The sequence below is a fragment of the Miniopterus natalensis genome, chromosome 1 (assembly GCF_054644295.1).
Source record: "Miniopterus natalensis isolate mMinNat1 chromosome 1, mMinNat1.hap1, whole genome shotgun sequence".
Classification (NCBI taxonomy): Eukaryota; Metazoa; Chordata; class Mammalia; order Chiroptera; family Miniopteridae; genus Miniopterus; species Miniopterus natalensis.
Window position 1 is genome coordinate 36,567,928 of NC_142081.1, and position 21,566 is coordinate 36,589,493.

The 21,566-nt window shown below is 42.0% G+C and overlaps 1 protein-coding gene across 2 annotated transcripts in view; it reads right to left on the minus strand.

Moving 5' to 3' along the window:
* The window catches only part of GNG2 (G protein subunit gamma 2), a 103,369-nt gene that overhangs the window by 14,607 nt on the left and 67,196 nt on the right, over nucleotides 1-21,566 (minus strand). For both annotated transcript variants that reach the window (XM_016198112.2, XM_087820502.1), the window contains exon 3: nucleotides 2,784-2,899. In XM_016198112.2, coding sequence (XP_016053598.1) covers nucleotides 2,784-2,870 — 87 coding nt within the window. In that variant the 5' untranslated portion in view covers nucleotides 2,871-2,899. The remainder of the gene's footprint in view (nucleotides 1-2,783; nucleotides 2,900-21,566) is intronic.

The window sequence follows — 21,566 nt, forward strand, 5'->3', positions numbered from 1 at the left end:
CAGAAATAGATTGTATTTTACACACTAATAACAAATAATCAGAAAGAAAAATTGAGAAAACAATCCCATTTACAATTGTATTAAAAAGAATAAAATACCTGTGAATAAACTTAACCAAGAAGGTAAAAGACTTGTACTTGGAAAACTATAAGATATTGAAAAAGGTGAAAGGGATTAAGAAGCACAAATTGAAAGTTACATCCCAAAAATAGTTATTGGGATGTAAAGTGCAGCATAGGGAATATAGTTAATAATATTGTAATAGTTATGCATGGTGCCAGATGGGTACTAGAATTACAGGGGTGATCACTTTGTAAGGTATGTCAATGTTTAATCACTATGTTGAACACCTGAAACTAATATAATATTGTATGGCAAGTGTAATGAAAAAATAATTTTTAAATAGAGAGTTTGAATTTTATTTTACAGGTGATGGCAATCACAAAAAGATTTTCAATAGGAGAGGAATATAATGAAATTTTTTAAGGAAATTTTTCTTTGGCAGCGACAGGGAGGGTAATTGAGATGGGCTTTCAGGGATCAGCTAAAAGCCCCTTGCAGTTAATAGTCAGGCGAGGAATGATAAAGGTCTGAGCTATGGCTGAGAAGGCCTCTATCTTTCTTCTTCCTCTCACTGTCAGCTTTTCATCCCCATCAATACTATCACAACCTCCCTCGGAAGGCAGGCCCAGGGATGCTGAATAATAACAGGAAATGCCAACCACAATAGTTCTTCACAAACACTTTTCTCTTAGTTGGGCCACCCCAAAAGGGAAAGTGGACTTTTCCAGAAGGTTTATGAGCAGAAACTGCCCCCCATCCCCACAAAAGGAAGAACTGCAGAAAACTCTTGGATGCCGCCATCCTCAGACCACCTCACTTCTCTCAGCAATTATTGTGCCCACCTGACACACTGTACTTTTTCAGCAAGGGCGTATACAAGGAGAGGCGAAGGGAAAAGAGGTGACGAGGAAGGTGGCACAGGAGCAAGGCAGACGGTGAAGGACCTTTATTTACCTCATTTGTGAATAAAGAAGAGCGAAGCTGTTGCAAGAAGAGTAGAAGCTGTTTACCATCCTGTGGCCCATTAGCAGGACTCAGATTTTACAAAGGAGATTTAGGATAGATGGAAAAGCTTACTTATGAGGGAACACCAGCTCTCCCTCCACTCTCTGGCACATATCTGATGGGAGTTAAAAGGAACTAACCCCTTCCCCTAGGACCAAGGTCCTCAACCTCAGCTATACATTGACATTAACCAATAACTAAAAAAATATACTCATGCCTGAATCATACCCCAAGAGATTCTAATTTAATTGGTCTAGGATATGGTCTTAGAATTGGTCCATTGACAGAATTCCCTGGGTGACCTGAATGTACAGATGGGCCAAGAACCATTGCTCTAGACCAGGGGGCAGCAAAGTTTTCTGTAAAAGGTAAGAGAGTAAATATATTATGCTTTGTGGGCCCCATAGTCTCTGCTGCAACTACTCTACTCTGCTGTTGGAGTGTGAAAGTAGCCATAGACAATATGTAAATGAATGGGTGCAGCTGTGTTCCTATAAAACTTTATTTATAAAAACAGGCAGTAGGCTGACTCTGGCTCATGAGCCATAATTTATTGATCTCCACTCTAGAAGCACACTCCAAAGGAGGCTGGATTGTCCAGGTTGCCAAGTCAGGTATAGAGAAAATGGGGAAAATATTCTAGTTTATAAAAAAAGCATTTGGAAAATGTTCTAGTTTTATTTTAGCAAAATAAGATATGTTTCTGAGTCCCATTTCATAAAATGTTTGGTTCTTCTGGGAAAGTTTTGGTGGTTGACAAAAATTCACTTTCCCAACCCTGCAGGAGCTATCCGTTAATAAGGACACTGTGTAGATAAACTGTACATTTGAAATCTGACAACAAGGAGTTTGGATTTAAAGTCTTGGTTCCAAATTAGTTAGGCCCAGCGTAAGGCAAAGCAGTCAGGTTAGATCTGGGGAGTGAGCGAAAGAAGGTAAAAAGTAGGCTAAGTTCCATTCAATCTCTATGCTGTTTGACTTCTCAGGGAGACCATGCGTGATTTTTGTTTTGGATTAAAAAATACAATAAGGTATAAAGAAAAAAACAACAACCTACAATGGTGAATTAGAATGATTAGACATGAAAAACGGGCAACTTAAACTTAGAACTTAAATCAGGACAGAAAAAAATTAAAACCCAAATAAGAAGCTCATAGAAGGTAAGGGAGGTTGACTGGCTGACTGCTATGTTTTATGTGTTCTCCGATTTCCTTCGCTAGAATTCAGTCAGGAGCCCATGTTTTCTTTTTGTTTCTTTGTTTTTAATATATCTTTATTGATTTCAGAGAGAGGAAGGGAGAGGGAGAGAGAGAGTTGAAACATCAATGATGAGAGAGTCATTGATCAGCTGCCTCCTGCACGCCCCTGACTGGGGATCGAGCCCGCAACCCGGGCCTGTGCCCTGACTGGGAATCGAACTGTGATCTCCTGGGTCATAGGTCGACACTCAACCACTGAGCCACACCTGGCCAGGCAGGAGCCTATGTTTTATTTCTGTTTTATTTCGTTGTTGTTTTGTTTTTAATCCTAGATGGATAATCAATTTTAATTTACACTATTATATTATGCTGGAGAAATCTAGAGAAAGCCAAGACATTAGAAAAATGAACTTCTGCCTGATGATTAAGTTTCTCTTCCATCCTCACTCACTCTGGAAGTAGTAAATGATAGGTTGCGGCCAGGCATGCCCCTTGTGTGGGTTATTCTGTCCTTACCTTTATCCTGTCAATGTTGGCTTCCATCTTCAGCTGTTCCACCAGCTTCCTGGCTTGTGCTATGCTGGCAGTGTTGTTGCTGGCCATTGGAGTGCCGGGGGGGGGTTTCAGACACCCTGAGAAAGAAAACGAGGAAGAATGCATGAGAGAATTCAGGAGCTGTCAGATGTGCAGGTTCATCGTAATTGAGGATCTCGAAAGAGTGGCTGCAGTCGAGCCTGGCTAGTCCAGCCTCTACCTCTTCAGTCCAGCACTGCCTTGGGCTGCCAGGCAGACCAGAATATGGGGTTTGCTTTTCCAACTCCCCGCACCTTCTCGCCTTCCATCCTTAGGGGGGGAAATGAAGAATGTTACCGAGTCAGTTATAGTAAGATGTGCTGCCACATTAATAAAGCAAGTTATTAAAATTATCATAGTTTATGAAATAAATTCAAAAATAATAAGGGTGACCATATACTTACTACTGTTGTTATTTATTGGGTACTACTATTGTCAGATACTGTGCTAAGTGCCCTAGGCAGATGAGTGAAAGGCAAGCAGGGAGAAGAATGGTAAATTATATAACCCTTCAGGACTAAAGACCCCGAGTTTACCAAGTGTTCTTGGTGGGCTCATACACCAGCTTTCTGGTTAACTCTAATCACCAAGGCCTATTAAACTGCAGAGACACTGCAGTAGGAGGTGTGGCTTTGCAGTGTTACTGATCCAGCAAGAGAAATAATCATTTCATTTACTCTGCCTGAAACACGGCTTTATTTACAACTACTCACTTTACGCACAATTCTTCAGGATCATATCTATAAAGTCCAGGGGGAGGGACTGCCATGTCTAAGTTGTTAATTATATCAATGAGTTCACGAGTGGCATCCTAAATTAAGTACCACAGACTTGCTACTTTTTAAAATGTGAAGATGGAAGATAAATGTTTGGAGAGTGGAGCTCTGTACCTATGTAGATGGTGAGATGGCTTCCTAGCCACTGGCTCTGCCTGACCTCTTCCCACCCTCACTCCCACCCCCTTCCACTTCCAATCCCAATTTCAGTCCTTTCCTAATTCTTTCCTGACCTTCCATCGCACTTCATTCTTGTTGTTCATCTCGGAGTGCATCCTATTTTATTTTCAGTGCCCATTTCCCCCACCCTCTGATCAGGTCTTGTTTCATGCCAAGGTGCCATGTACTCTTTCAGGACCGTCTGTGTAGATGAGCCCCTTGAGGTCACTGACCCCCAAGAATGAAGCAGTGTCTGAGAGCTGCAGTTTAACTAGAGTGCATGACTCAAGAAAAGCAGAGCATTACAACACTGCTGCAGTCAACGCTGGTTGAAGCTTGTTCTGAAGACATTATATTAAAAACCTTGACTTCTGCTAGCTTTGGGGAATATTTTTATCTATGGATAAAGTAGGATCAGGTTACCATCTAAAAAAGGAAAGAGGGCAAAGAGAAAACCTGGGGAAGGAAGACTAACCCATAATAAGTTCAATACAGAGATTTTTTTTTTTACTAAAATCAAGAAACAATTTTAAATTACCAAAAACCCCCACAAAATACTATAAATTATCTCCTTTGGTTCTTATTTCTGATATCTAGCTCTTCAAGACCAAAAAAAAAAAAAAAAGTATAACTCTCTATAAAGAAGTCCCTTTATAGAGACTGCTGTTTTATAAAGAATACTGCAAAATAAACCACCGTGACAATATTTGCAGTATAAACTGGTAGATAAATCAATTATTGCCTCAACTTATTTTCAAAGGGTTTGGAGACAATAAAGTGGGGTGAAAGATGCAAGGGCTTTTAAAGCCACAAAGATCTCTGACTCTGCTTTCATATGCTTGAAGATAAGGAACATGTAAAAACAAACAAATATAAATAAATAAAATTAGGCTTTAACAGCTATGCTTTCATCAGCATGGTTAGCGACCCAATCATCTCAGTCCTACAAGAAAATTATAGGCCCCCAAATCAAACAAACATCTAACCACTTTGCAAAGCCTCACAGGGCCAAGATGGAATACTGACTTATCCATTAGAGTAGCCTAACTCTTCCATCCATCCAGAGCTGGATGCAGCCACGATCTACAAGCCCCTGGACACGGTTCTGTGAAGTTAATGTTTCTTACAAACTAAAATTTATCACACTAGAATACAGACTATCACAGAATTACCAAATCCTCATTGGGCCTGAGGGAGCTTTGGGATTCTGGCCAGCTGTTCTCCTGCCCTTGAGTATAAATCAGATCACAGAGACCACAGTTTGCCTCCAAATACCCCTTCTTCTCTTCTTCACTAGTAATAACAATTTTTGTTTTTGTTTTTAACAGAGACCCAGAGAATGTTCAATTTTAGCTGGGCATAGTTAGCTGAAAGATACATTCCTCAGCCTCCCTTGCAGCTCAGTCCAAAGTTTTGGCCAATGAAATATAAGCAGAAGTATCCTTGAAGGAAGGGGTTGTGCCCTTTGTCTCCCCTTCTTCCTGCTACTGGCCTGGAGGGTAGTCATATTGACCACAGAGCTCCATCTTGAACCCCTAGGCTACACTCCAGGGTGAGCAGGAAGGATCTGGGTCCTTATTGACAAGGTAGAGCCACTAGGCCAGCTGTGAACTGGTTACGATCTATGTAAAGAGAAATAAGGCTTATCTTGTGTCCACTATCATTACTAAGGGTTTCTCTGCTATTGGCTGACAGATTTGCCATTAACTGGGTAAACCACCCATTCTTTTCATTTGAGTATCTAAGAAAGTCTATGTCCTAATGCCTGTTCATTTTCTAGGGAAAGCTGTGGATGTCTTGAGGAGACTAAGCTAGAAAGTATATGAACTGGCTATTGCCACTGTGATACATTACGATAAATTTAGTAGCTTAAACAATAGAAATTTATTATCCTACAATTTTGGAGGTCAGGAGTCTGAAATAAGTCTCACTGAGCTAAATTCTAGGTGTTGGCAGGGCTGCATTTCTTCTGGAGGCTGTAAGGAAAAATCTGTTTCCTTTTCTAGCTTCAAGGGGCTGCCAGCATTTCTTGGCTCTTGGCCTTTTCCCTCATCTTCAAAACTAGCAAACGTGAGTTGAGTCCTTCTCATGTCATATCACTCTAACCTCTTCTCTAGTCACATTTCCCTATGACTTTCCTCTGCCCCCTTTGTTCACTCATAAGGACCTTTGTAACTACATTGGGCCCACCCAGATGATCCAGGATAATCTCCCCACCTTTAGGTCAGCTGATTAGCAAACTTAATTCCACTTTTCCATGAAACAACACATTCACAGGTTCTAGGAATGGGGACATGGACATCTTTGGGGGCCTTTATCCCTCTTACCATAGAAGGAGACCTCTGTGCAGGCAGAGGAGGGAAGTGGGGAGGTGGGGGTTGAGATAGGGGAAGAAGAGGAATGGGGCAGGATGCCAGTCTAGAAATGCTGGGAGAGAACACGTTTGAAACCGAAGTAGACTTAAGAGAAAAAGGAAACATAGGCTTTGGCTATGTTCCTAGTTTTAGGAGGATAACATCCTGAATGTTCTTGCTTTACCATATCATCCACCAGAGCCTAGTGCCACTTTGAAAATCACTATGTGCATTTTCCTCTTTTTTATATCCAGCTGCTTTTCCATAAAAGCACTGACAAAATCCCCCTCTTGAAGACTGACAACTGTGGAATTCTCAGCCAGTGTTCCAAGGAAGTATGTGTTTTCCTGAAAAGTGGCTGTGGTAAAAAAGAAAAGACCTATTTCCTAAGCTTGAGGAATTTGAACAAAGCATTTTACACACACACACACACACACACACACACTCTCTCTCTCTCTCTCTCTCTCTCTCTCTCTCTCTCCTCATACATAAAACTGAAACTCTGTATCTAATAAACAATAACTTCCATTCTTTTCTCCCCCCAGCCCTGAAGACAACCATTCTACTTTCTGTTTCTGTGATTTTGGCTATTCTAGGTTGCTCATAGAGGTAAAATCTTACAGTCTTTGTCTTTCCATGACTGGCTTATTTCCATTACTGGCTTATTTCATGTCCTCAAGGTTCATTCATGTTGTAGCATGTGCCAGCATTTCCTTCTGTTTTAAGGCTGAATAATCTTTCATTGTATGTATATACCACATTTTGCATATCTGTTCATCTGTTAATGGACACTTGGGTTACTTGCATGTTTTAGCTACTGTGAATAACTCCTCTGTGAACATGGATAAGTAAATATCTCGTCAAGACCCTACTTTCAGTCCTTTTGGGTATATTCCTGGACTTGGAATTGTTGGATCATATGTAAATCTAGTTTTAATTTTTTTGAGGAACAGTCTACTGTTTTCCACAGTGGCTGTATCATTTTACACGGTCATCAAAAGTGCACAAGGGTTCCTATATTTCTTTATTCTCACCAACACTTGTTATTTTCTGGGCTTTTTGTTTTTTAATGTGTATGTGTGTGTGTGTTTGATAGTAGTCATCCTGATAAATGAGAGGTGGTTTTTCATTGTGGTTTTGATTTTCATTTGCTAATGATTAGTGAAATTGAACATCTTTTCCTGTACGTAGCGACCATTTGTATATTTTCTTTGGAGAAATGTCTATTCAAATCCTTTGCCCATTTTTTGAATCAGTGTTTTTGTTGTTGGGTTTGAGGAGTTCTCTATATATTCTGGATATTAATCTCTTACCAGATATATGGTTTGTAAATATTTTCTTCCATCCCATGAATTGCTCTTTCACTTTGTTAATAGTGTGCTTTGATGCACACAAGTTTTTAATTTTCATGAAGTCCGATTTATCTATTTTTTCTTTTGTTGCTTGTGCTTTTGTTGTCATACCCAAGAAATCATGGCCAAATCCAGGGCTGTGAAGTTTTTGCCCTATGTTTTTCTTCAGAGTGTTTTATAGTTTTAGCTCTTACATTTAGGTCTTTGATACATTGTTAATTTTTTAATATGGCATTAGATAAGGGTCCAACGCCATTCTTATGCATGTGGATATCTAGTTTTTCCAGCACCATTTGTTGAAAAGACTCTTTTTTCCCTATTAAATGGTCTTACTACCCTTGTTAAAAATCATTTGACCGTATATGTGAGGGTTTATTCCTGGGCTCTCTGTCTTATTCTTAAATTAATTCTATTCTAAGTTAATTGCTACGTATTTTATGCTTTGGCACAATTGGAAATGGAATGTCTAAATTAATATCCTTTTCAGATTGTTCACTGTTAGTGTAAAGAAATGCTACGTTACTGCTTTTTAATGGGGAAGAGGAAGCCTTTTGTCTTCCAACCCGATCTGAGTTGAGAGGAATTGTGTGCTGTGAGAAGTGTGGTTGAGGAAAGGGTCTTGCACCTTGTGAACATAATGAGGCCAAGAAAAAGTGGTGACAAAGTCCTTTTAGATGCTTTGGCAGTTGCAAAAGGGAAGCACAGGCACACATCAGATATTCTTGGCTAATGTTCCTGTTTCATTTTACATGTAACCCAAATTGGGCAGAAATAATTTTTTGTAAGAGGGAAGGAAATTGTTTGAATATACTAACTAAAATAGATAAAGGAAAAAGTAAAATTCCAATGAAAAGATCACACAAATAAAGCTTTAAAACTCATATACCTCTTAAAACAACTAAAAACTTTTAGTTAAAAATAGAGGGTGATTCATCTCTATGCATTGCTTCTCTCTCACCCCATCAGCACAGTCTTTGGACTGCATTGTATGCACTGGCGTTTTTACCTTTGCAGGGGCCCAGCTTGGCCCTGGAGCCATCAGAGGGCCACTCCAGAGATTCACCCAGCTGTGGACTCTACCTCTTCTCAAAATCAGTGGGACAGAAGGCAACTGAGTCCGAGTCTGGATCTCTTAGGGAAACTCTGGATTCCTGAGGTCATTTCTGGACTCTCAGTCAGGTGGGGTGACAATCAAAGGTTGGGTAGCGCTAGAGTGACACTCTTTGGTCCAGCAAGCTGTTCTTAGCCCAGCAACTGGTAGTACCTGTCAAATGCTGGATCATCTGGCAATCAAGCTATGACACAAAATACAGGTAGTTGCACATCTCCAGGTTTGACTTAGAGGGCTATAATATCGCACACTGATTCTTTCAGAATTTTATAGCCAAAAGCTCTTTTTAAAATGCTAATAATGTAACTCTGGAAATTCCAAATGGGATTCAATCTCTTCTCCAAGCCCCACACTAGGTTCATGGCAGTGGTTCTCAATCAGGGGAGATACCACACATTTGGAAATGTGTGGGGTGGTCTGGGTTATGACAATAACTAGAGGTGCTCCTGGCACTTAGTGAGCAGAGGCAGATGCTCTCACGCCCTGCAGACTGCCAGGCAACAATGACCTGTGCTGCTCGATGCCCATAGTACTCTCAATGGGAAAGGACACTGACAAAGTAGCCGCAGGGCCATGCGTGAGAAATCTGCTCAAAGAAGTTTACCCCTCAAGGAAACTTGCAACTAACTGGGCTTTTATACTTGCGTTTTATGATCCCAATTACCTTTCCACGGATGAATATGTGTTAAGTGCTCTTCATTCTCATTAGCGGGCGCTTTATGGATATTTGATTTCTGCTTATTTAAAAGAGAACAAAGTCTCTTTCTTTCTTGCAACACGCTGGTGGAATGAGATTCTGCTGAGTTTATCTGCCAGCCAGCAAAAAGAATGCAAGCAACGACACCCCCTAGAACAATGATAAAGCTTGTGTATGACCGACGGGCAGGACTCTGCAAGAATGTCCTAATGATCCCACCTGAATTCCAAACCCAAGAATAATACAGAAGGCATTTTATTGTTTTCGACTGATGGGAAAGTGTCCCCCCACCTCTACCCCAGCAACAGGAGAGACAGGCCTGTCCTGGAATAAAAACCATTAAATGAGTTTTCTTTTTCTTTTCTTTTTTTTAAATATATCTTTACTGATTTCAGAGAGAGGAAAGGAGAGGGAGAGAGAGAGATAGAAACATCAATGATGAGAGAGTCATTGATCAGCTGCCTCCTGCAATACCCCCAACTGGGGATCAAGCCCACAACCTGGGCATGTGCCCTGACCGGCAATCGAACCCTGATCGCCTGGATCCTAGGTCGATGCTCAACCACTGAGCCACACCCAGTTGGGCGAGTTTTCTTTTTCTAATGATACATCCAGCATTTAAGTTTCTTTCAGGGGGAACTTTTCTGTTAAGAAACCACACATTTTCTTGCCATTTAGGCTTAGGAATAAACACACAACCCCTTATTTCTTTGGCACAAAGATAAATAAATATTTTGATAATGAGACCTTTGCCTTAGAGTGTGTAGGTTAATTGCAGAGGATTCCATTCTTTTCATACCCTAATGGGTGTTCTTTAAGCCTGGCATCCAGCAGGCTTCCTGGTGGCCTTTCATTTTAATTACAACTGTGTGTTTCTCAGAACTGTGTTTTGATATTTGCAGTAGGTGCAAAGGGGGGGTTGATTTATTTGCTTTGCGTATTTACAGGTTCAGATTACATTGGCAATAAAACAAACGATTTTAGGTCTAGAAAACAAATTAGAGGTTTATAGTCTCCCAGTTACCTGATGATACCTCTATTATTCTCATTTGCCAATTAGCCATATCATTTAATTGGTGAGTGGTTGTTACTTGCTTTTGAATTAGAAGACTAACTTCAAACTATTCCAATTTAAAATACTTCAGAGCTTCTACAATTAGTTGCCTAGATAAATATCTTTGTTAACTGTTCACACCACAACCCAAGTTCAGCATGGTCGTTTTGCCACTCATTTTAATTTTCATTCCCACTCTAATTTATTCTGCAGCAAGTAAGGACATCATCACGACATTGATCAGATTATACATACAAAGAGTACAGTTAATATCTATTCCTGTGAAGGGCTTTAGCAGTCCGAACACTGGTGAATTTATGCATAGCAGCTGCAGTGTGAATAATAATTGTGAAATAGCCTGCCAGGCCTCAGCGTAGCTTTCTGTCAGGCATCTCTTTCTATTACCCATTGGCCACTTTGACTTGATACCAAAATAGCACATTTCAATCTGTACTAATCAGTACACACTCATTTCTCTTTGGTTCTCCAGCCACTAGGGAGATTTTAAATCAATAAGGGATTTATCTGGGAAGCCTGTTGCTTATCCCTCAGCACTTTCAAGCCCCAGAGTAGCAGGGTTGGAATCCATCTTGGATGCCCACTCTTTCCCAATCAGGTGTTTTAAAACTTAGAAACATCGCCAAGATAGCTTTCGGGTGTCACAATGTCCTGGTCGCCTCACTTGCCTTTGCTCACTTTTGAGCAGTAGTGTGGAGGCTGGAGATGGAGAACATGCACAGGGATGCACATAGGGCAGGTGGGGGGCAGTGAGGGGTAGGTTAGGGCACATCCAGGCAGACGGGCATGGCGGGGCTTGGGGATAAAAGGCACGAAATGATGCTGAACTCCACTGGGCACTGGTTGGTATTTGAAGAGGAGAGGGGAACCGGGAAGGAGAGGGGAGGGACCCAGGGAGGGGAGGGATCCAAGGAGGTGGAGGCCGGGAAGCTAAGGTGAAAGATGGGTTTGTAAACAAAACAAAACTGGGGCCTTCTAAGTGCCTCCTCCCTCTCCCCCATCTTTTAGTGCTTCTCATTTCCGGAATTTGATTTTACAGGACAAAAGCTCTGTTCTTTCATCAGAGGATCAGGAACTCATATTAAAAATGAATATTAGCTTATAAACCAAGGGCTTGCCATGTGCCAGGAAGTGGGCCAAGCGCCTTAAAGCGTTACCCTATTTAACCCCCGCAATTCCAGGGAAGGAAGTAACCGCCGCATCCTTAGTTGAGGGAAACAGGTTTCGATTAAGTCAGAACATTAGCGAGAAGGCTGTTTCTGAATCATGCTCCCCAGGGAAAGGTTTTCCTCCAGTGCTCTCAATTCACATTTTTAGAGGCAGCAGACTGATCCTAATCTGGGGAGTACAGAATATGTTTGGCCATTTCACAAACATAATAGCAATTTTCCAGGTCTTTGTAGCTCGGGGAGAGCAAATGTGAATGAGGGCCAGTGTGGAGGCTGTTCCTAGCAAAAGTGCTAGGGGGCCAAGAGGGAACAAAAGGAGCCAGGGGAGCGACATCAACTTGAAATCCACCCTGTACTATTTCCCTGCGGCTTTGCTGGGATACGGCCACTCGCCCAATGGAAGAAAGACAAGATCCCATCTGATTTCCCTTAAACCAGCATGGGAGCCATTTATGCTGTGTAGGTGGAGAGTAAGACACAATACAGCCTCCTTGTCTCACTGGGCTACCAGAAGCCATTTGAAATGACAGCTCTCTGCTTTCCAGTAAACTGTTGCTTTTGAAACAACATCTCTGCGAGAGGCAGCCTCCCTCTTGGAAAGAGCATCATTGGTTAGCTGCTTTTAACGACCTTGACAAAAACACAGCCTTTGAAAAATATTCACTCCAAGTCAGGGATTTCACCAATTTTGTAAAACAAAACAGGAATGAATAAGCCACATTGCAACTTAAAAATGACACGTAAGCTTTTTGTTTTTATCTGAGTCTTGGATAAGAAAAAGGCTTGTTATCCACACATGGGGCTGACATTCTTAGATGTTAAATGGGCTTTGTTCACTCCAAGGATAAAAGATTAGTATTTTGTATGGCATATGCTAGATTTTTCTTTCTTTTCCTTTTTTCTTTTTTAAATATGGAAGCCCAGACCATGAACCAGTAGGATTCCAACAAAAGAGAAATAATGAGCTCGTTTCCATAGAAATGGCTCTGTTAACCTCCTGATGTCTAATGCCCCACAACAGCAGGCAAGGGAGATCTGACAAGCAGCAGTCTTCTGCCCCCTTGTAGGAAATTATCTATTGGTTAATTAATTTCTTTAAAAAACACACACACACAAAACCGCCCCCCCTCTCCCCCCCGCTCTGATTCTAAATCCTCAGTGGATCAAGCCTTAGGCAACCCCTGGAGTTCAGGGAGGCTTGCCTGTCTGAGCTTTGGCTTACAAAATGGTAACGCCAGAAGTCCTTTGGCTGAGCTTTTCAGCATAGCCCCCTGCCCCCAGTAAGAATTGGCCCTCCTCCACTCAGGTTTGTTTTTTATAGCTGTGTTGTCTGGGGATAATCCCCGTGATGCAGCTGACAGGTAGTACAAGAGCGAAAAAACAGGCAGAAGGAGATAGGAGACCTGAATCCTAGTGTGTTCTGACATTCCCAAGCTGTTTTACAGTGGGAAAATCGTTTAATCTTTCTGGGGCTCAGTGGCTCAGCTCTAAAGTGGAAATCACAACTCCAGGATTGCACAAGTGTGTTTAATGTTTGTAACAGCAAGCTATAAGTTATGGAATGCTATATAAGAAGTAGGCATGAATAGAGAATGACCACCACCATACACTGAGCAACTACTAAGCACTGTGACCTAAGAACATTACATACTTAATCTCCAATCCTCATAACAAGGAACATGGAGAAGGGGTCAGGGACTCAAAAAGTCAAAGGGGAAAATCTATGACGGTGACCAACTGTGACTCTATTAAGCGAGGACTTAATAATATGCAAGAAGAACTCCACAAAAAAAGCCAAAGGGAAGGAAATCTTTTCTGGGAAGAGAATGGGTAAATCTTTACCTTTAATTTTGAACTTTCTAATTTTCATTGAGAACCTATGGAAGAGCTGGAGATGATTTGAAAATCAACTGTGATTTGGAATTAGTAAACAAGGATGTATTGAGTGCTTCACGTGTGCGAGCCAGAAGCCTGTGCCCAGGTTACCCACAGTGTTTCTAAGGAAACCAGCTCCCGAGTGCTACCCTGACAATTCCAGGAAGGCACTTTCTTTCACTGGTATCTTCTGCAGGGAAAGGCTCCCATCCACGGACAGTGTTTGTGAAGGTTTTCTGTGGCCACAGGATAAACCTGTAAGCCTAGCATCTGAGGCTAACTGGCTTCTGCTCCCTCCTCAGGCCTGTCTCCTGTATGGAAAGGCCAGCAGAGCATCTGTGCGCACGCAGCGAGCGTTTCCATCAGCATCACGGCCTGCGGCCGCCCCGCATCACCAGCCCTGGTCTTCAGCCAAACCAGCCTTGCTCTCTGTTCTCCCGACACAGCTCGTGCCCGTGGCAGCCATGATTTTGCCCTATCTCTTACCCCGCATGCACACCCGTATCTGACAGCCCAGCTCCAGCCTCTGTTCCTCTGAGAAACCTTCCTCAGTCCCTCAAGCCGTCCCCAGCCCAGGCGCCAGTGCTAGTATAAACCAGGCCATTTCTCTGCCTGTTTTTAAAATTGCATGCTGACTGGTATGATCAATTATTAGTATTTTGTCCAGCCTTCCTCCCATAAATATTTATTAAACCTGCCCCTCTACCCCCCCGATTGCTCTAAGTTTGTCTGTCTTCCCTGGTTCGACAGGTGAAGCCCGGTTCCCCCCGGGCTCTCGCACTTGCTGTCCCCAGGTCCGCAGTGCCCTGCAGCGCTGCATCTTCCCGGGGCGGGGCCGCGGGCTGCGGCTCTCTCCTTCAGACCAGCGTTCAGCCGCCAAGTATCCTGATCACAGGATCTGAAGTGCCGCGTCCCATGGTCATTCTCCAGTACATCCCCCTGTTGATTTTCTTCAATGCATTACAATAATCTGCAGTTACTGAATTAATTTATATATCATTAGTCACTTTTCTCCTCTAAATATAAACTAAGAGCAAAGACCTTGTCCGTTGTATTTACAGAAAGTGCTCAATAAATATTTGTTAAGTGAGCGAACGTCCTCCAGAGCACCCCCAGCACCCAGCCTCGTACACACATATTAGTGCATCAGTAACTGTTTGCTACTTCTGCGGGTGAGTACTTGGCGCACAGCATCACCCACCCCCGAGCTGTAGCCCCACCAAACAGAGGTTTCTGGATACAAATTGGTAACAACGGCTTTTGTTTGGTAGCAAATGGGTTTATGGCGCATATTCTCCAAAAGGGAACCTCCCAGATTTTATATCCTGTCTGATCTTCAAGTACCCCCACATTCTTAGGGCAAAAGATAAGCTTGTGACTCGTACCTCCTTCCCTCTCACCATTTCCTGGCTCCTGCCAAAAAAGGGGGCAGATCCTCAAGTGACCAGATACATTCTGGGCTGTTTTCGGCAACATATAACGCATCAATAACTTTTCCCAGTTGCTCTGTTTGAGAGGGTAAACCTCAGTCCAACGCTGAAAGCTGCTCTGTAACGTTGGGCTCGCGTTCCCCCGCCCCCCACACCAATCTATGACCACCCATCAGACAGAATCCCGTGTGAGGCCACAGCCCCCAAAACGCAGCACCGAAGGCCTCGCCTCCTTTCTGTTAGCTTAATGTCAGGGAAAGCAGGAGGCCCATTTTCCCCCAATTCACTTTTAAAAATATTTTCTCTTATAAAACAAACACATAGCCATTATTGGAAAACTGGAAAACACAGAGATTCAGAAAACAAAAACCTCCTGCAATCCTTCCACCGACAGACAACCAAGCTAACCTTCACAGTAACTTTCCAAAGTTCCCCAGCTTAGAGTGCTTATTTTTTCGGTGGGTGACATCATGCTGGGAAGATAATAGTAACTGATATACATAACCATTGCTGGGCCCTGCATAAACGGGGGCCTTCTGAGATGTTTTCTTATCCACCCTGCAAGAGTTGTTCCTCCTCTGCCCGGCATCCTTCAGAGAATGAAGCCCTTGTAATGTTTCCCCATCACTCAAGTGCCAGTCTTTTAAGGCTATGACATATCTCTGATATGTCACACACACCCATTTTTTTTATCCCTTCAAACAATATTGTTTTCAAAACTGCTGCTCTAGGTGCATAAAATAAATTGCCACGCCAACATCCCTGTCATCCTAAGGAGTGAGGAGAGAAAAAATGTAAGAAGTGATGAGACAAGTAACCTTTTTTATTTATTTGTCACTAGGTAAGGAAATAGACAACTACTGTCCACACTGAGTCAGAAGCACCCTGGCTGCAGGAGAGGAGAATCGAGAAAGGAGCCCTTCTCCACAGGACACCTGCTTATTTGCCATCTCCAAAGGGTGGGAGGAACTTGTCTGAAATGTTGACTTGGGAACCAGGAGTTCATCTTACAGATACTTTTAGTAAAGGCAGTTTCATCAAGGTATAATTTAATACACACATTAAATTTCACCGTCTTAGTGTGCTGATGAAAGGGTTTGATAATTGTGTGTATATAGTCCCAAAAGCACCTCAATTGCAGATACTATTTTCAGGAGCTATCTAACCACCTTGGCCGCTCACTTTCTTCTTTCTCTAGCCTGCCCTCATAGAACGAACACCTTTGAGACCAGTTCCCAGGTTCCTAGAGAAGTTCAGAGAAAGCAAAGTCTGTGAACTGGACTGACCTTAATTAATCTACTCTGGAATTCATGGAGTTATTAAATCTCAGGGTTTGGCAGGACCCAGAAGTTATCTTGCAGACCTATCTATCCATAACAAAAATCTTTTTTATAACCACTGATTTAATACCCTTTAATCACTTATGGCACAGGTTTAGAAAATAAAATGTATGGAGCCCAGAGTGGCACTGGGCTTTATTTAATATTTGGTCCAGTTTGGGCAGACCCTTAGGGGCTCATGAAAGGAGGCCTCTCCAGGTTAAGAATTCAGGGATTTTTTTAGGAATGAGTAAGTAAGAAAATGGCTCATCTGCAAATTTATGCCACCAATGTTTAAAGAGAGGCTAAATATAAGCCATTTGAAACCCACTGAACCAATACTCTTATTTCACAGATGAAAAAAGTTAAGGGCCAGGGTGAATAAATGAATTGCCTTAAAAAACAGCTATACCGGCCAGGCGTGGCTCAGCGGTTGAGCGTCGATCTAGGATCCAGGCGATCAGGGTTTGATTCCTGGTCAGGGCACGTGCCCAGGTTGCGGGCTCGACGCCCAGTCAGGGGTGTGCAGGAGGCAGCCGATCAATGACTCTCTTATCATTGATGTTTCTATCTCTCTCTCTCCCTCTCCTTTAAAACAAAACAAAACAAAACAACAACAACAGAAAACAGCTATAACCTAGCAGCAGAATCAAGTACTTAAACCCTGGTTCAAAAGTTAGATGCACTATTCACTGTTTCTTGAGTATTTCTAACATTTTTGTAGTTCTTAAATTGGAAGCATTATTATGGTTCATGTTCTTACTCAGTTTTGCCCCCCCCCCACCTCCCCGGGTGGTCACTAGTAGGGAAAATCTATTAGGAAAATGGGGGAAGGAGAGAAGGGAGTCAATGAAGTCAAAGTAATAGCCTACTCTCTCTGCTGACCCTCACCACCCTATGCTGATCACTACTCAACAGTGAGGCATTCTGATCTACTTAGACTAGTTACTTTTTTGTATGATTTTTGCAAAGAATGTAAATAGCCAGCAAATCTGACTACAACATTTCCCCGATTAGTGAGAGAATAGTATTTCCTAAGCAAATCCCTACACTTTAATAAAATAAGTTCAATGTTGTGTGGAAGGAGAAAGAGATAATTATGTAGGTCCCTAAGGAATTTTTAAGAGGACATCTCTTTTTAATAAATGTGGTTCTCTTGATGGAAGTGTGATGGGAAAAACAGAGGGTATGGAAATAGCAGAGCCATGAGGATGCTCAATGAGCTGACAGTCATGGAACCCCAAGGTACTGAACCAATGTTCATGAAGAAATGTCAGAATCAGTGTGGGGTAATACAGAGTGCTGAATTATGAGGCTGGAGGTCTGGATTTGAGTTTCAACTTTTCTGCATAATCATAAATGAGTTATTTCACCCTTCCTGGCCTCGATTTCCTCTTCTGTAAAATGAGAGAATTAAGTTGGATAATTTCTTGATTCCTTTCTAGTTCTTTTGCTAGCTATTGAAGATATTAACATAGTTCCATTCCTGTCACTGTATCATGAAATCCCACAGCTCTGGGACTCTCTCAACATATTTAAGTTTCAGCCACACAAAACTGAATGTCCAAGGAAAGTGGGTAAATAGGCAGAAAAGCCCTACGACCAAGAGGACTCCAGCTGGTTGAAAGGAGTATTTCAAGCTTTCCATTCTCTCATGTCCACTTCCTGTCTTTCCAGATCACTCCCACTATATCCCAATTCTAAGAATTCAGGACTCCAATCTATTGAGCCTGCTGTTTCTTCACTGTCCCTCAAAACCCTCAGGTCCTTTTGTGCTACCTTAGCAGGCTTAGGGATTCCATGGTCTATCATGTGGTCACTCCCTTTCAACTCACAGCAACTTTATCTCTTTCTCCCTCAATCACATCAGCTCATAAAATCCCCAACCCCGGTTGAATCCATCCCTCAACCTGTCCTTGGGCAACTAAAGAATGTTGAGTAAACACACAACCACAGATTCATAGATATTAACTTCAAGTGGGTCCTTAGTGCTGCCCAGCATTTCTTCCACATTTCCGTAGTCAACTTCCAATGGCTTTTTTCACACCTTCTTCTCTCTCTTCAAACTTTTAATACCTCTTTTCTCCCCATCCGCATCCTTAACTGGTAACTCTGCTTCTTACTTTAAGTAGCAGCACCCAGAAGAGAACGCCCATCTTCTCCCATGAGCAATCCCACCAGTTTCCCTGGCCCTGCACTTTCATAAACTCTGCCTTCTCTTTTCTTGTGATGATGAACTGCCCATGCCCCGATTTTGTTCTGTTTTGGTGAGGAGCCCCTTCACTTCAGCACTACTCCCATCTTCTCTTGTCTAGTAAAGGACTCTCTCCTCTTTATTGCAGCAATCTCATCAGTATACAATACAAACAAGCTAAAACATCTCCCATCTTAAGAAAAACAACAAAACCTGTCCCTTGACCCTGCACATTCTCCTGGGCAAGAATCCCATTTTCCCACTTTCCCTGACAGGTGACGTGGAACCGTTGTCTAGCCTGGCAGCATCCACTTCTCTTCCTCCTATTCTGTCTTGTACTCATTTCAAATCATTTCTCCCCAACGACTCTACAGAAACTACATTTGTCTAGGTCACCAGCAGCTCCAGCTTCCAGTCTGCCAAATCCAATGGTTCTTTCTCAGTCTTCATTTTACTTGGCCCCTGTCTTAGTTTTTTACGGCTGTGGTAACAAATTACCACACACTTGAGGGCTTAAAACAACAGAAATTTATTCCCTCACAGTTCTGGAAGTTAAATGTTCAAAATCAGTTCCACTGAGTGGAAATCAAGGTGTCATCAGGGCCATCCTCCCCCTAAACTCTCTAGGGAAGAATCCGTTCCTTGCTTCTTTCAGCTTTAAGTGGCTACCAGCATTCCTTGACTTGTGGCCACACAACTCCACTATCTGCCTCTGTGGTCACATTGCCTCTTCCTCTTCTGTGTGTCATCTCCTTATGCCCCTATCTTATGTGGATACTTATCATTGGATTTAGCATCCACCAGGATAATCTAAGATAATGATTCCATGTCAAGAACATTAAGTTAATCACATCTGCAAAAACTCTTTACCCTTATAAGGTAACATTTACAGATTCTAGGAATTAGGACTTGATGTCTTTGGGGATCATTATGAAACTACTGCAGCCTTCTAGTAGCATTTAACACAGTGAATTACTCCCTTCTCCTTAAACACCTTCTTCACTTGACTTCAGAGATGCTGCTATTTCTTACATGATTGATTCATTCATTCATTCATAATTGTGGCAAAAGACACCTAACAAAATCTGCCATCTTAACCATTTTTAAGTGTACAGTTCAATTGAGTTAGCTATGTTCACATTGTTGTGCAACAAATCTCTAGAACTTTTTCATTTTCCAAAACTGAAACTCTATGCCCATTAACAACAACTCCTGTCACCAGCCCCTGGCAACCACAATTCTATTCTTTGTTTCTATGAGTTTGACCACTTTAGATACCTTTTGCAATTGAAATCCTACAGTATTTGTCTTTTTGTGACTGGCTTATTTCATATAGCATAATGTCCTCAAAGTTTATTCACATTGTAGCGTTTGACAGAATTTCCTTAAATTTTAAGGCTAAGTAATACTTCATTGTATGTATATATCACACACTGTTCATCCATTCATTCATCGATGGACATTTGGGTTGCTTCCACCTCTTGGCTATTGTAAATAATGCTGCTATAAACATGGACATGCAAATATCTCTTCAAGATCCTGCTTTCAATTTTTTTGAATATATACCCAGAAGTTAAATTGCTGGATCATATGTACATTCTATTTTTAATTTCCCAAGAAACCTCCATACTGTTTTCCCCAGCAGCTGCATCACTTTGCATTCCCACCCACAGTGCAGTGCACAAGGCTTTAAATTTTTCCATAGACTTGCCAAAACTTGTTATTTTCTGTATTTCTTGATTCCTGTCTTATTTTACTGTCAGTTCCTTCTCAGCTTCCCGTTCGGGTTTATTCATCTCCTTGATCCCCAGGTCTCGCTGCGTTTCTACTTTTATCGTCTATGTTACACTCAGCCCTTACCCTCCCGTGCATGATCTCATTCAGATCCCTGACAGTATATACCATCTCTTAGCTTACATCTCTCAAACTTGTATCTCAGTTACCAGTCTTGCCCCTGAACTCTAGACCCATATATCCAACTATCTACTCAACCTCTCCATATGAATGGGCAGGTCAGACTTGACATGTCCCAAACTGAGTTCTTGATTTTCTCCCCAAACCTGCTCCTCCCGTAGTCATCTTCATAAAGATCAATGGCAGCTCCATTCCTCTGGTTGCTCAGATTAAAAACACTGAGGGTAGTCTTGCTGCTGCTTCTTTGTTTCACGTCTCACCTATAATCTACAGCAAACTCCTGAACTCTTCCTTCAAAATATCTCCAGAACCCAACCCCATCCCTCCCTTCCACTACTATACATGGTTTATAGGGGTTGGATAATAAGGTCCCCGGGCATCTCCCTGATTTCACCTTCCACCAGTCTTTTTTCTTCACTCTAATATAGCAATAGTGTGTCCTTGCTGTTTCTCGAACCTGGCAAGCATACTCCTGTCCCAGGGCATTTGCACATACTGATCCCACTGTTTAGAATGCTTTTCTTATAGTTCACCTCACTTTATTCAGGAATCTGCTCAAACATCAACTTATCAGAGGCTTTTCCGTCTAAAAATGCACCCCTCCTTCTTGCACTTCTCATCCCCCTTACCCTGCTTTATGTTTTAGGACTCAACACCACCTGACATGTTTTCTTTCTTTCTTTCTTTGACCTGTCTGCATTACCTACTAAAATATAAGCTCCATGAGCACAGAGAATTAGTCTGTTGTGATCATTGCTGAATCACTGGTGCCTAGAACAGTGGCTGGCTCATGGCAGGCTTTCAATAACTATTTGCACAATGAATAAACAAATGAATGAATGAATAAGGTACCTATAATGCCTTTGTCAAATGAGTCATTTTCCAAAATGGGGTTTGCTTCTTACTGATTATTTGTAGATGGGTCTTGAGAGCTTTGACACTTTGAAACTTTAAAAAAGACCTTACAGTCCTGGCCAGTGTGGCTCAGTTGGTTGGAGCATCATCCCATACACCAAAAGGTCTTGGGTTCGATTCCTGGTCAGGGCACATACCCAGGTGGTGGGTTCAGTCCCCAGTTGAGATGCATACGGGAGGCAACTGATTAATGTATCTCTCTCACATTGATGTTTCTCTCTCTTTCTCCCTCTCTCCCCTTTCCTCTCTCTCCAAAATCAGTACATATAATCTGATGAGGATGAATAAATAAATAAGACCTTACAGAAATAAATCTTTAAAACAGGTTTCCTGTTGGACCCTCTAAATATTCTTTTTTTTTTAATAATATATTTTTATTGATTTCAGAA